Genomic DNA, 12,991 nt, shown 5'->3' with positions numbered 1-12,991 from the left:
GTCAATACAAACACGAGCCGCAAGCAGGGCAACTGGTCCCTTGTGTAACCAATGCATTTCACCTATACAACAAGAACTACACTGGCAAAACCCATTCCTAAATGGTAATTGTCAGGTCTCGCTGTACTGTTCACTGCTTTTTGTATGGGAAGGTCCTGATTACCATTTTTAAGAGGCTTTATAAAATACACTCAATCCACAAACCTCTATTACACATCTTCGTTCTCTCTAACCATCCCTGGGTTCCATAGAAGGTGGCTTCATCTATTTAAAAAGCTGGCATCTGGAACCTCCCCCCAAGAAATATGCAATCTATTGCCAAACTTGTTTTGTTTAGGAAAACTCTTAAAACATGGCTCTTCCAAACTGGTTTTCTGCTTATTTAGTTCTCTGCACTGTTTTGTCTACCTTAATTTTGCATCAAGAGACCATAGGGTGTTAGAGCACTTCACTACTCTGACTAAAAATGTGTGTTAATTGAAAGCCAAAGGCATCAACAAAGACTGACTCTGCAATGTAAACAATACCATTTTAATTCCAACCACTGCTCCTTCAAGCCCCATCTGCTCACGTGTGAAATGTAGATGGAATTAAACATCACACTGCATTTTATGTAACAGTCCTTGGTTAGGAAAACAAAGACATTACACAGAACAGTACATAAGCTTGTTTGATACAATAGTACAGATGATAAATTATATATTATACAGTAAAACATCAATGGTCAGTACAAATGCACAAAAAAGCAGCCTGCTCCAAGATATATAAAACGTTTTGATAGATTGGTCGCGTTAAGATTTCTAAAGTTTCAATTGCTGTTCAATATTGTACCATGGAAAGTGAATGTCACAAATCCCAACATCTGAATACACAATGATATTAGTCGTGGTGAATGTGAGCAAAGATGGCTAATAGTTGGAGGGGTCTAGCATTTATGACCACTACATCAACTATCACAGTGGTTCTTGCTCTTGCATTCGGCATAACCTGGCATATGAGGGGGACCCAATGGTTACACACTCTGGTTCCTAAATGGCACTATCGAATTGACTGCATGTATATTTCTATTTTTGGTGGAGCTGATTAGGTTTACAAAATGAAGGGATAAGTCATAGAAAACAATATTAACACTACTGGTTGGCCTTGTTGGCCAGTAAGGCTACTTTAGGCTGTGCAATTTACAACTAAAGCACCTTATTTCTAAGAAAAAAACAATTTAAAAATTGGCTTTTTATCAAATGACAGGTGACTGTTGCTCTAAAAATGTATCTCCAAGTTCCATTATGATTGGGTGATAGTACAAGTATGGCATTCATTTTGAACATTTATTTGAAAGGCATGAGAGAGGACGTCTCTAATTACCAAGCCACATGGAGATTACAGGGTATTAATACATTGTTTTTTAGTCAAGCATGCCTTCACTCAGAAGATCAAAACAAAGCCTCAACAATGTTCAAGCAGAAAACGTGTGAATGATAATTTTAGAAAGTACTTCTGAAATTCAATACCATCAGATTGTATGAATTGTTCAACACTTTGAGGAAATTATCTAATTTGAAATTTAAAGGAAATATCATCTAAGAGTAACTGGTAAATCTCTTCAATTCTTTTGATGCTCTGCTCATATAATTGTGAATCCTTGTGCGATTTACAGTAGAGTTAAAAAGCCTTAGGGTTGAGGAGCTGAATATTGGAATGTTATCAAATAATCTGCACATTTCATAGTTGTGTGCAATACCGTTCAACTTTCTTTATCCAAAACTTCAAATACACTACAACGTGTGTTAATGACGGGATCTCACAGTATGTGGCATGGAAGGTATAGTGGTGATTTTTAGTCAAAGGAATTGTTAGTTGCGATGACTGCAAATGATTTGCTATTATGAAATGTAAGCATACCTTCAAGCGCATAACCTAGGGACACAATGTTTTGTTAAGGGTAATATTAATGCAACCCCTTCATTGAAAAATGCAGTATTGTATTAACCAATTATGCATTTTCTCTTAAATATTAGCATTTTCAACTGGTAATCCTGATACAGAACAAAATTGGGGTGGGAACGCACTCCATGTAAACATATATACTTGCAGATATGCTGTTTTACTCAACAATTGGCAGGAAACAGTTTAAGTCTAACACCAAAGTTCTGGGCACTCCCCATTAGTTGCAATTCCTTTCAACATTACTTGATAAGTACACAGAAGATATCTTGCTCTACTGACCCATGACAACTTCCATGAAATGAAAGATTGGCGTGCAAACACTATTTAGAATAATCACCTTCTTCCCCAGATCAAGTTATGATACTATTGGTGGATTTGAAAGGAACGCATGTTTGCATATTTGCTGTGGGTGGCAGGTGAAAGCGTCAAAAAATAATTTGGACAAATTCAAGGAAAGTCAATAAGGGAAAAATCTTTGGGATGAAGCAGGATTAACCTTGAGAATTAAGTAAATTAAAAAAAAATACATTTTATCTGGAAAAAAGCAGGTAAGTGGAGGATACAAAAAGAAAACAGAGGAAGTGCAAACATGTAAATGTTAGGAAAAAAGTATGAATGACTGAACAAGACAAATTTGTGCAATAATAAGACAAGACATTACAAGAAAAGAAATGAGAGTGAATGAAGCAGCACATGGAAGAGAAACAATGATTGGAAAAGATGGACAAGAAATTAAGCAGAAAGCTCTAGTAAAGAATGTGGATTTGCTATGAGACCCATTTTTTTCATGCATTTGATTGTCCAGACACTTTGAAAGACAATACGTAATCAGGGAAGGCCACTATGGTACATCATGTCTTTAGCACTAACACATTTGCAGCTTTTAGGTTACTGTTTTGATATGACTCCTATATACATCTGCCCACAAAGAAAAAGGTACATAAACACTATTTAAACCTCTTTACATCAACGTATCAACAGGGGCACAGTGAAGTGTTGATAACAAAACGATAGAGAAGGTTTAAATGATACCAGCATATATATTTATAATCTATTAACACGTGGCACTTACTTCCGATATAACTTTGCTGAAAGTTGCCTCCGCAGAGTGAAAATAAAACGAAAACTTTCATTATGCCTCCTAAAAAGACAAAAGTGCTTACATTTGATAATTTAAGCACAGAGAATGAAGAGTAAAAAGCAAGTAAAACTTAGCTGGTTGAAAGTCTTAAATCTCAAGAATCACATAATATCTAAAGTTTTACTTTTGCAAAACTATTAAACGTTGCCTGAAACTGTATTCTTTTCAAATACCAAATTAAAGGAAAAGTAATTACATTTAGTGTCCAAATTTCCCTTTTTAAAAATATGTTTTCACCTTAACAAGTCGCTTAAAACCATAAATAAGTGGGCACAATAAAAAGATTTGGCTTCCTCAATACATTTCAGCCACACCTAATAAAAATTCCACCACAAAATGAAACTGTTAAATAACATTATAAAAATATTAGCAAATATGACTAGTACGGTAGGTAAAAATCTGCAAAATCAAATATGAAACTAGTAAATCAGAATGTGCAAAGGTATCAAAAAATAACTACATGTAGTAGATTGTAGCTTAAACTAGGTGAAAGTAGCCAAATTTCATTAAAATTTGCTCTTCTACTTTGTAAATATAACTCACATGGCAAGTCAAATTAAAGCAAGATCTGAATAAAATGCCACGTTTCAGTCGATACTGAAGAGGTGTGGCAGCCTACACGCTAAAAGCTCATTAAAAGGTTTTTAACATATGCACTGTATGCAGCCTCTTTCTCTTAATTGCTTCATTTTTTCATTATTTGATATACAAATATGCTTTTTTTTCAAATAAAAACTCTAGCAAGAAAGTTGGGTGACAATCTGGCAACATTTCTAGAGAAAAGCAGTTTTCAGTGTTCCTGTAGTTTTCGAATGTTTCTAAAAATAAGCACTGTAGGTGAGAAAATGATATTGTACATAACAAACCTCCATCTATTAGCATAAAAAGTAATAATATTCCTATGAAATGATTAACTGAAAAAGGTCAACCAAAATATTAAGTTAAATGGAGGGTCCAGTATGCTACTGACTCGTATTAAACTTTGAGTTAAGGTACAAGAGGCAGGTGCATCTTTAAAAGTGAAAAGAATTACGTAACTGAGTTATCACCTATACCAAAGCCAGACAATCTAAATTTGATGAGACAACATTCTGCCCCAGGATGACAAAAGAAGGAGATCTTCTGGAGAAAAGGCTAGTTAAATTGAGCATGTAAAACACAAAGTTCTTTGAAGTTCAAAACTGTAAACTGCAAATCTAGTTCAAGTCTCCTCTCTGATGATGCCTCTGAAAGTGGGTTTGTTCAGTTTCTTGGACAACCAGCATCAGCTGAAGACAATCCAAAATGTTGTAGAGTTGGGAGTCTTCACAGGAGGAAAGGGTTAGTCGTGTTCATAGACTGAGCTGCAGATGGAGGCAGTCCAGTGTTATGAAGCGGTTGGGACAGTGAGCCACCAATACACATGTTCGTGGCCAGTCCCAGCCTGGAGACAGACGCCATGTTCCCCATAGCTGGAACAGGTTGCACTGCTACAGCAGCAATAGAAGAGTGCTGCATTGACTCCATGCTCACAGAGGGCATTGCATTGAAAGACTGGCTAACTCCCATCATCGGACTTGACCTCAGCTGATTTAGTGTCAGGGGCTGAGGCTGGTTCACCTGAAAAGGATTGACTGGAGGTGCTGCTGCAGATGCACCTAAAAGAAAAAGAAAGAATATTATACCCATTGAAAAACGCTCATTGCAACTTGCCAGTGCTGTAGCGCTTGCAAACTCCATGTTTCTGGACACAGTTTTCAGGCCTGCGTATCGCTGCCTCCCAAAGGGTGAGAATCAGAAAATGAAAATAGCCCACAAAATGGCAGTGTGGCTGGTGTGAGGCCATTGCAAATTTGGCCATGTTTTAGAGAATAGACACTGTTTGTACTGGCTTCTGGTCAAAGTATACAGTTCAAGGTACTCTGCTGGGTTCATTGAGCCTATTAATCATGTCAATTTTATGAAGCTAACAGATGTGTGTAGATGGAGAGATGGCAGGTTACTTCAATCAACATTCTAATCATCAGTACATGATTCATTATTTCCTTCAGATTATGTAGTAGCTCTACCAGAAGACCACCCCTGTATCTGACATTCTGCCTTGCACACAGTCTAATGGTTGTCCGATAGGTATTTATTGTAAATTATTGAACAACATGAACATTTGCCGGATCATATGTTAGACAACGATGTCATGAATAGGGTGGGGATTTGCGAGTGCAACAATGGAAACCAAGAAAAAATTGTATTCAATATCCTGGGTATAGTTAAAGAAACTATAGAGACACTTGGGCTTTGTGAAATATGGGAGGGCTGTGAAAAGACTGTTAAACACAAACAAATATAACAAGGTGTGTTATATATGAGGGACTCAAAGGTTAATGTTTGGAGAGGCTACATATTCTTGATCTGGATAAACCAGAGCAAGTTTGAAGCTTTTCCTCTAGGGGATACTGCACAGGGTATGACAGCCAACCTACTAAACAACTGGGAACAAACATTTACAGATCTCGGGGGGCAAACCACCAATATGGTTGGCATGCTGGATGATGAGAAAGTAGAAAGATTTTACTTTCATTGTCACAATTTCAATGGCAAAAGGATCAAGTTAGCAAAAATTATACTTTCTAAATGTATCTATATATTTCCTAGTGTTCATTGCATGGAGGAGAAGCTTACTTACCAGACTGGTGTGCTTGTTTTTTTTGGGAGGGAAGCACTTTTGTAGACATTACATCAAGGTGGAAAGGGCTATATATTCCTGTAGATATGGGGAGGATTTAATGTGCATGAATCTGGAAATATTTTCAAGTTGTGCAACTGCAACATGTAATTCTTTGGCTGGACAGTAATGACCACAACCCACATGAAGCAATGGAAAGGATACACTTCTCTGAAATGGGCAATATGTACTGAAATTCCCAGATTTATTTGAAAGTCAATACTACTGCAAGTTGTATATTAGCAGTATGGAAAGATGTTGCACCCAAGTAAAACTTATAGGCAAGACCAGCCATGTATTGAGATATGGCAAATGGTATCTGCAATGCCAAACTTTATTCATAAGTAGTTTTGAAAACATGTTGAGGATGAACTTATTCCAACAAAAGACCTGGTAAGAGGGGCATCTTATGCCTTAAAAAGAATTTTGTTAAATACACTTCCCTAATAAAACAGTAAGCACATGTCCAGGCTGCAATGGTTGCTAAATGGATTATGGGTATTGAAGCTTTCTACAATAATATCATATCGTCATACATAATAAGGGCTGGAGGATATCACAAGTTAAATAGAATCATTTAACTGATGCTGCACAAAAGAATCCGCTACCAGATATATTTAGGCCTCGAAGAGATGGGATATTCAACTTGGTCATCAACTCTGATGAGCATTGGCTGAAAACCTAAACAAACACTAATGGTGTCCCAGTGAACTCAAACTTTCTATTAATTCAAAACAGATAATTACCAGGATGCTTTATCGCACCACACAACGTACATTTATTACATCCAAAATGCCCACATTTCACATGTACCGAGTTTAAACATTTACTATGGGAATATCCAGCAACTGTGGTGTTTTGGAGTGAAGCTGTACAAGCAATTTCATAAATGTTAGATGCTCAAATAGTGTTGGAGCCGGCTCACAATCTACTGGCAGAATAAACAGAATTAGATTCTAGATGGAAAACTGTTAAAATGATGAAAGAGGCGTAGACCAGGAGAAGTAGGTAATAAGATTGCTACTTTATTCTTTAGATCTCTTGATAGTTACAGGTGACCAGATGTAGTTAGATCCATAGGAATGCCCCACCAGGAGCAGGCTCTCCACTGCTCAGCCCATCCACACCAACTGACATACTCATCCAAACCAACACAATCCACATTCCATCTGATGTCATCACTGGCTGAGCAGCAGGGAGAGAACCTCAGTAGGGAGGGTGTATTAAGTAAAGGTACATTACAACACATCCCCCGCTTTATAATGATAGAAAACAAACACACATGTGAAGATGATAAAACACACGTTCCGACAAAAGAGGATGCAATAATAAGAAGCATTATACATCATCCCCATGCTAAAGTGATCACAACAACAAATGCATGAAAGTTGCCAAACATACAAATGAGGAGAAACAAAGAAGGATGAGAACTCAAATACTACACCCATCTCCCTTTCATAAAGATCACAAACAAAAAGAAAGCAAGTTAATTAAAACATACTTCAAGACCAGTGGAAACGATCCACAAAACTCACGTCCCAAACTATGGGCACAATCATGAGTAGCCAGATGCACCACAAACGAAGGCACACAACTGTGGCAGAAGAGGGATCTACAACCCCCAACTGCACAAACCAAAGAAAGAACCAGGGCTACCCAAAAGAAATGGAAAGACACAGCCCCAACTAAGACAGGGTAATAAAACCCCCAAAACACTAAAAAAAAACAATATGGGTATCCCTTAAGCCAAAGCAACCATTATTATGGTCAGCTTAAACCCAAAGCAAATAAATAATTAGAATCACCAAACTCAACGTGCATAACCAAATTGCACAGACCAAACACCTACTAGAGGCATTAACCACATACAGGGTAACAGCAAAACCAAATAGGAAAAGTTACACCAGAGGTAAATTTCCCACGTGTGCACCCGTAACACACAGTCCGAAAAATACTCTATGTGCGTATCAATAACGCACAGTCCAATACATAAATCAAACCAGGGTAACCCTTAACCCAGAATACAGTCAAAATTCCCTTTGGGAACCATAAATCCAAAACTAACATATTATAGGTATCCCATAACCCAATGACAATCTAGGGTATCCTTAAACCCATGACAATCTAGGGTAACCTTAAACCCCAAAACACACTAGCACATACTATGGGTATTCTTAAATCCAGGACATGTGCTGGCCTAAATATGTAAAAATGGAAATCATAGACACAAGCCCAAAAAAATATAATGACACAAGTAAATTAAGCAAACAGCAATTATGTAGCTGCGGTGAGCGTTGTCTCACCCGAGGTCCTTCCCTCACAGTCATTTCGATGAGAAAAGATTGTACTAGTCAAAACACCATCTTAGCAAGTTCGTTTTCGAAATCATTTTAAAGCTACGTCAATTAACTTGCCGGGCCAGAAGTTCATTGCCGAAGACTCCATTGCTGAGGCATCACCACTGGGGGCATATGTGAGGCTAACCATGCAGTCCAATAAAAAACTTCTTCACCAGGACTACTTCACAAAAGGACGGTGCACGATGCACTTGATGATGACGTTTACAAAACTTTCAAGGAAGTGAAAAAACATGGAGCAGCACGCACCATACGTAGCACCGGATGGCTCTCGTTACGTTAGAGCTCACAACGACCTTAGGCAGAAATGAAAAGAAGAATGAAAAATGAAGTAGCGCGTGTACAGTTTTAATTTCTAAAGTTTGCGCAGCCGTTTTCCACAACAGATTTAAAACACGCTTTTTGCGTTTAATTCAAAGGTAGACTCACCCCAGTAAAGACACAAAAATTCTTCCGGAAATAATCATGCCCCAAAGCAGAGGTTTCATTATCAGTTAAAGACGTGCCAGTTTCCTTCACACAAGTTTTTTCCACAAGTACGAGCGGTTGCAGTGCCAAACTGTGGCTCACAAAGGCCATCACCTGCTCACACAGAGTGTTGCTCTCTCTCTCTGTAGCGGGGTCTGCTTGTCTTGCCGGTACACGTAGCTGCTTCCAATTCAATCCAGGAATCACCACAATTCATACCAATTCCTTAGCACGATTCAGCACTGTCAATTATTGTCAGCCGAACGAGTCACAACAGGGCAATAGGAAAACAAAGACCTTCTTTGTACCCTGAAACCTGTCCCATTTACAGTGCTTGATTGAAATGACATAAAACATTTGTTCAAGGAACCTTCGGGCTGATGCGATGTCTTTTGGCACAACGAGACTTATCTTCTTTTATGTCTCAAAAAACGGTAGTTCAGGGGTCAAACTCTCATGCCACATGACGCAGTACACTGTCTTTTAATGTTAAGCTTAACAGTTTGTTGGCAGGCAGGAAAAAGGAAAATCCAACATGTACTGCCATAAAGACATTGTAGGAATGTCATTTTGCACCTTCAGACAAACGCTCTAGCACGCAAGGGCAGTATTCCTCAAAGCTGTTATATGATAGAATATAACATAGACTGTCAGTCATTTTCCAAAATCAGCAAGCAAACAGAAACTGGCACAATATAGTTAAGGGCGACCGTTGGCAGGGTCACTGGTGGGGCATAAGGGGTGCCTAGTTTCATCCACTCCACTTACTTGAAGTCTATAAGTCTTTTGGTTCAAAGTCTTTATATCCATATTAAAACCGCTACTTCATCTGCTTCAGTTTTAAAAATCAAATCAGTCCAAGGTAGCTCCATGGGTTCTTTGAATCGTCGCCAGTGTTAAAATGATGAAAGAGGTGTAGACCAGGAGAAGTAGGTAATAGGATCGCTACTTTATTCTTTAGATCTCTTGATAGTTACAGGTGACCAGATGTAGTTAGATCCATAGGAATGGCCCACCAGGTGCAGGCTCTCCACTGCTCAGCCCCATCCACACCAACTGACATACTCATCCAAACCAACACAATCAACATTCCATCTGATGTCATCACTGGCTGAGCAGCAGGGAGAGAACCTCAGTAGGGAGGGTGTATTAAGTAAAGGTACATTACAACAAAAACATTTCTGTGGCTTGCGAGTTTGCTCGTAAAAAGCATAATCTCCTTTTACTGAGAAAAACGCGTTTTAGTTTTGTGGACTGGTGAATGTGAGAGAAATTGTTGAGATTAATGATGTGTCAGTGGTTGGATACTCTGAGATATATTTTCCCAATTCACCCTCTTATAAAGTTAGAAAAAGACTTGAGTGGGCTAATTTTTTTATTAATCACTCCACGAATGCGTAGAAATGGATAACAATACTGTTCCTGAACTTTTTGTGTTAGAAATCAAGACAGCTAGGTACTATTGACAAGTGGTATGGCAACTCTCTTGCATCTTGTGCGAAGAAATGAGTTGAAGGGAGATTACTGACCTACAGAAAAGAACTCTGGGGATGGCTTGGTTCTCTGTGTTTAATTTACTCCTCTTTATCAACAGTGATATCTATGGAGCTATAATGAGATGCTGTATTCCATGGGCCAAGTATTTTCCCCCCATAAACTACTATGGAGTTTTTCCTCTTTAGGGACAGACCTTTTTCATTTGAATAATTCTGGTGTCTTCGCATTAATGCTTGTGCAACCAAATCTAAGAACTAATTTTATGCATAAAAGACTATTTTTCTGTGATGATTTTGATAGCAATTAACACTAAAATCAAGTTACACACCTAGTACCTTTGCAACCTGTGAACGAACCAGCTTGGAGTTGAGAGGCACTGGCAGGAGGATAAAGCGAAATTGACTGTTTCAGTTGATCTTGAATGCATCACCCTGGAACTCAAGTAATCTGGGTTCACTCAATGCCAAATGAGCTACCTCCTTTTCGTGTACCTCATATTCCACTACCCAATAGGATTCATGTCTAAACGATTTGAAACAATCAAATACAAGGACAAAAGACCATTTTGACTCTTGTCAATATGTATCCTTGAAAACAGAGACGGCACACAGTTTTAGGAATCACAAGGGGACTGTGTAAACATGACGAACAAACACAAATCCAAGATACATAACAAAAAATTCATGAGGGGCAAATGGCCTGCTGAAGTTATCAACCTGTATGTACCAGAATCCCAAAAAGGTGTTCGGAGAACAATGCATGCATTTAGCTAATACGAAAAGGGGATACACGAGCCCTCCCATGGGTGATGGAGTAGCTTAGGTTTTTAGATATAGGCTAGACAGCGAGTAAACTGTCTCCAAGACCTTTTGCATTTTGAAAGTGAACTTAGAGGCCACCCATTGCTCACTATTGGTGTGTTTTATTGTCACTCTTATTTGCCTGCTTTTTATTGGTCAGCTGCCGTAAGCTTCCTTCCTCTTCGTGTGTTTGCCTCTTCCCTAGAAACTGGACACATTACTTGTGCCCTTCTACTGCTTGCTTTTAGGCACTACTTTTTTCTTTTTGTTTAAGCACTGCACCAGAGTGTGTCTTTCTCAGCTGCCTTCATTGCATACGTCTGCCATGTCAGTGTTCCTCCCACCCATCTTCCCTCCCTTGTCCATATTACTTGCTCCCCCTCCTAACGTTTACGTTTTGTTGTTGTTTGGCCCTAACCATACTAGTGAGAAAAAAGCACTATGAGGCAGACACCACTGGCCAAGCCATAGTGCTTCCCCACTCACTCAGTCTTGCATTTTCCCTTCCTGCCCTCCCATCCACCAGCAATGACACTCGTTCCCTCATCTAGGTTACAAGCCCAGACTCGTGTTGCTTGCCTCTTCTCTCGTACTTGTTGCTTATCCCAGCAATGTCTGGTTCCTCCCTCGCTCGTCCATGTTGATTGCCACCACCCACCTGCCATCACAAAAAAGTGCTATGACGCGGACACAGCTAGTGCATCACAGCTTAATTTTAATGAAACTTTTCTGCACCACAACCACACTTCTGTACAACATGGCTAAAAAACATTAGCAAAGCCAATAGCTATTGTTTCATATCCAGCACTTGCTTGCCATGCAGTGACAAAAACAGTTTTGAAAATACAATCAGTTTCAACTCAAGAGTTAATCTGAATACTTTTTCTGAAGCCAACAAAGGCTTGTGTGTAGTCAAAGCTAGAAAGGTGGAAGGGTTAGAAGATGTAAAATGTGGCTAGTATTTAAACTGCTTAAATTCAATAGTTTAACTAGTCAATCAAACATATGCTCAGTGACTGATAAAGATTAAAGTAGCAAACAAGAGCTGTAGAATTAAATTCTACATATTGAAATGCGGTCTCTGGGGAAGAACTGGTCATATTGGGGAACAGTAAAAGAAAAATGTTACTTACCCGGTAAACATCTGTTCGCGGTATGCATGGTTGTAGATAGACATACTGTGCATCAACAGTAAAATATTCCTCCCATAAACAGTGACTAGTCTGTTGGTGTTGCAGCAGACAAACATGTTTGGATACATTTGGTAGGTTATACCCGATTTTGAATGGAGAGACCACCTTAGGAAGGAATTAAGGGTTAGAGTGAAGGACAACCCTATCCCTATGGAACACTTCGCAAACCGTATAAAACAGCAATTAATTCTACTGAGACAGGGAGTGTATCCCACTAAAGATTTAACTCCTAAATGGAAACGCACCTGGCTCTCAATGGATTGTCGCCTTTGCGGACATGGTGACGAATCAGTGCTCCACCTACTCTGTATTTGCCCGGCACTATTATCCGAACAGAAAAAACTGCTGCGGCCGTTGCTGAAAAAAGAGCAGATCAGGACATGCAGATCCGCAGTAATAAAATGTTTAGGAGGGTCAACAGTGCAATTGGCATGTAAATCCCTAAAGCTGTTAAGACTAGCTACAAAAGCGCTAGAAAGGAAAGATACAGAACTTGATTCAGAAAATGCTAAGACATTCACTTCAAAGCAAAAATAAGTAAAAGAATCAGATTCCTCAAGCCAGATCAACTCTATACAACTAAAAGGCATTAACTGTACTATTTTCCTTTATTTTTTATGTTTTAATAATCAAAATATTTTAAATGGAATTTTACCAACTAACTAGTGTTTATACATGAATTTTAAATCGTAAGTGTTTACGTGTTTTTAGCGGTTAATCCGCTCTTTGTATGATTTAAACCAAATCAAATAACGTATTTACTTACCCTATCCCTATGAACATGAAAGAAAGGTTCTGCCAATGTTAAAACTTGCGAGCTCACTTACACACCTGAGTGAGGTGATGGCAACAAGAAAAGCCACCTTACAAGAGAGAAACTGAAGGGGGTA

At 38.7% G+C, this 12,991-nt stretch overlaps 1 protein-coding gene across 4 annotated transcripts in view; it reads right to left on the bottom strand.

Moving 5' to 3' along the window:
- Window positions 1-515: 515 nt before the first annotated feature.
- Window positions 516-12,991, bottom strand: part of EPN2 (epsin 2) — a 475,186-nt gene continuing 462,710 nt past the window's right edge. For all 4 annotated transcript variants that reach the window (XM_086940721.1, XM_086940718.1, XM_086940720.1 and 1 more), the window contains one exon: window positions 516-4,722. In XM_086940721.1, the coding sequence (XP_086796847.1) occupies window positions 4,391-4,722 (332 nt within the window). In that variant the 3' untranslated portion in view covers window positions 516-4,390. The remainder of the gene's footprint in view (window positions 4,723-12,991) is intronic.

The sequence above is a fragment of the Lissotriton vulgaris genome, chromosome 10, assembly GCF_964263255.1.
Source record: "Lissotriton vulgaris chromosome 10, aLisVul1.2, whole genome shotgun sequence".
Classification (NCBI taxonomy): domain Eukaryota; kingdom Metazoa; phylum Chordata; class Amphibia; order Caudata; family Salamandridae; genus Lissotriton; species Lissotriton vulgaris.
This window is presented reverse-complemented; position numbering and strand designations above follow the sequence as displayed.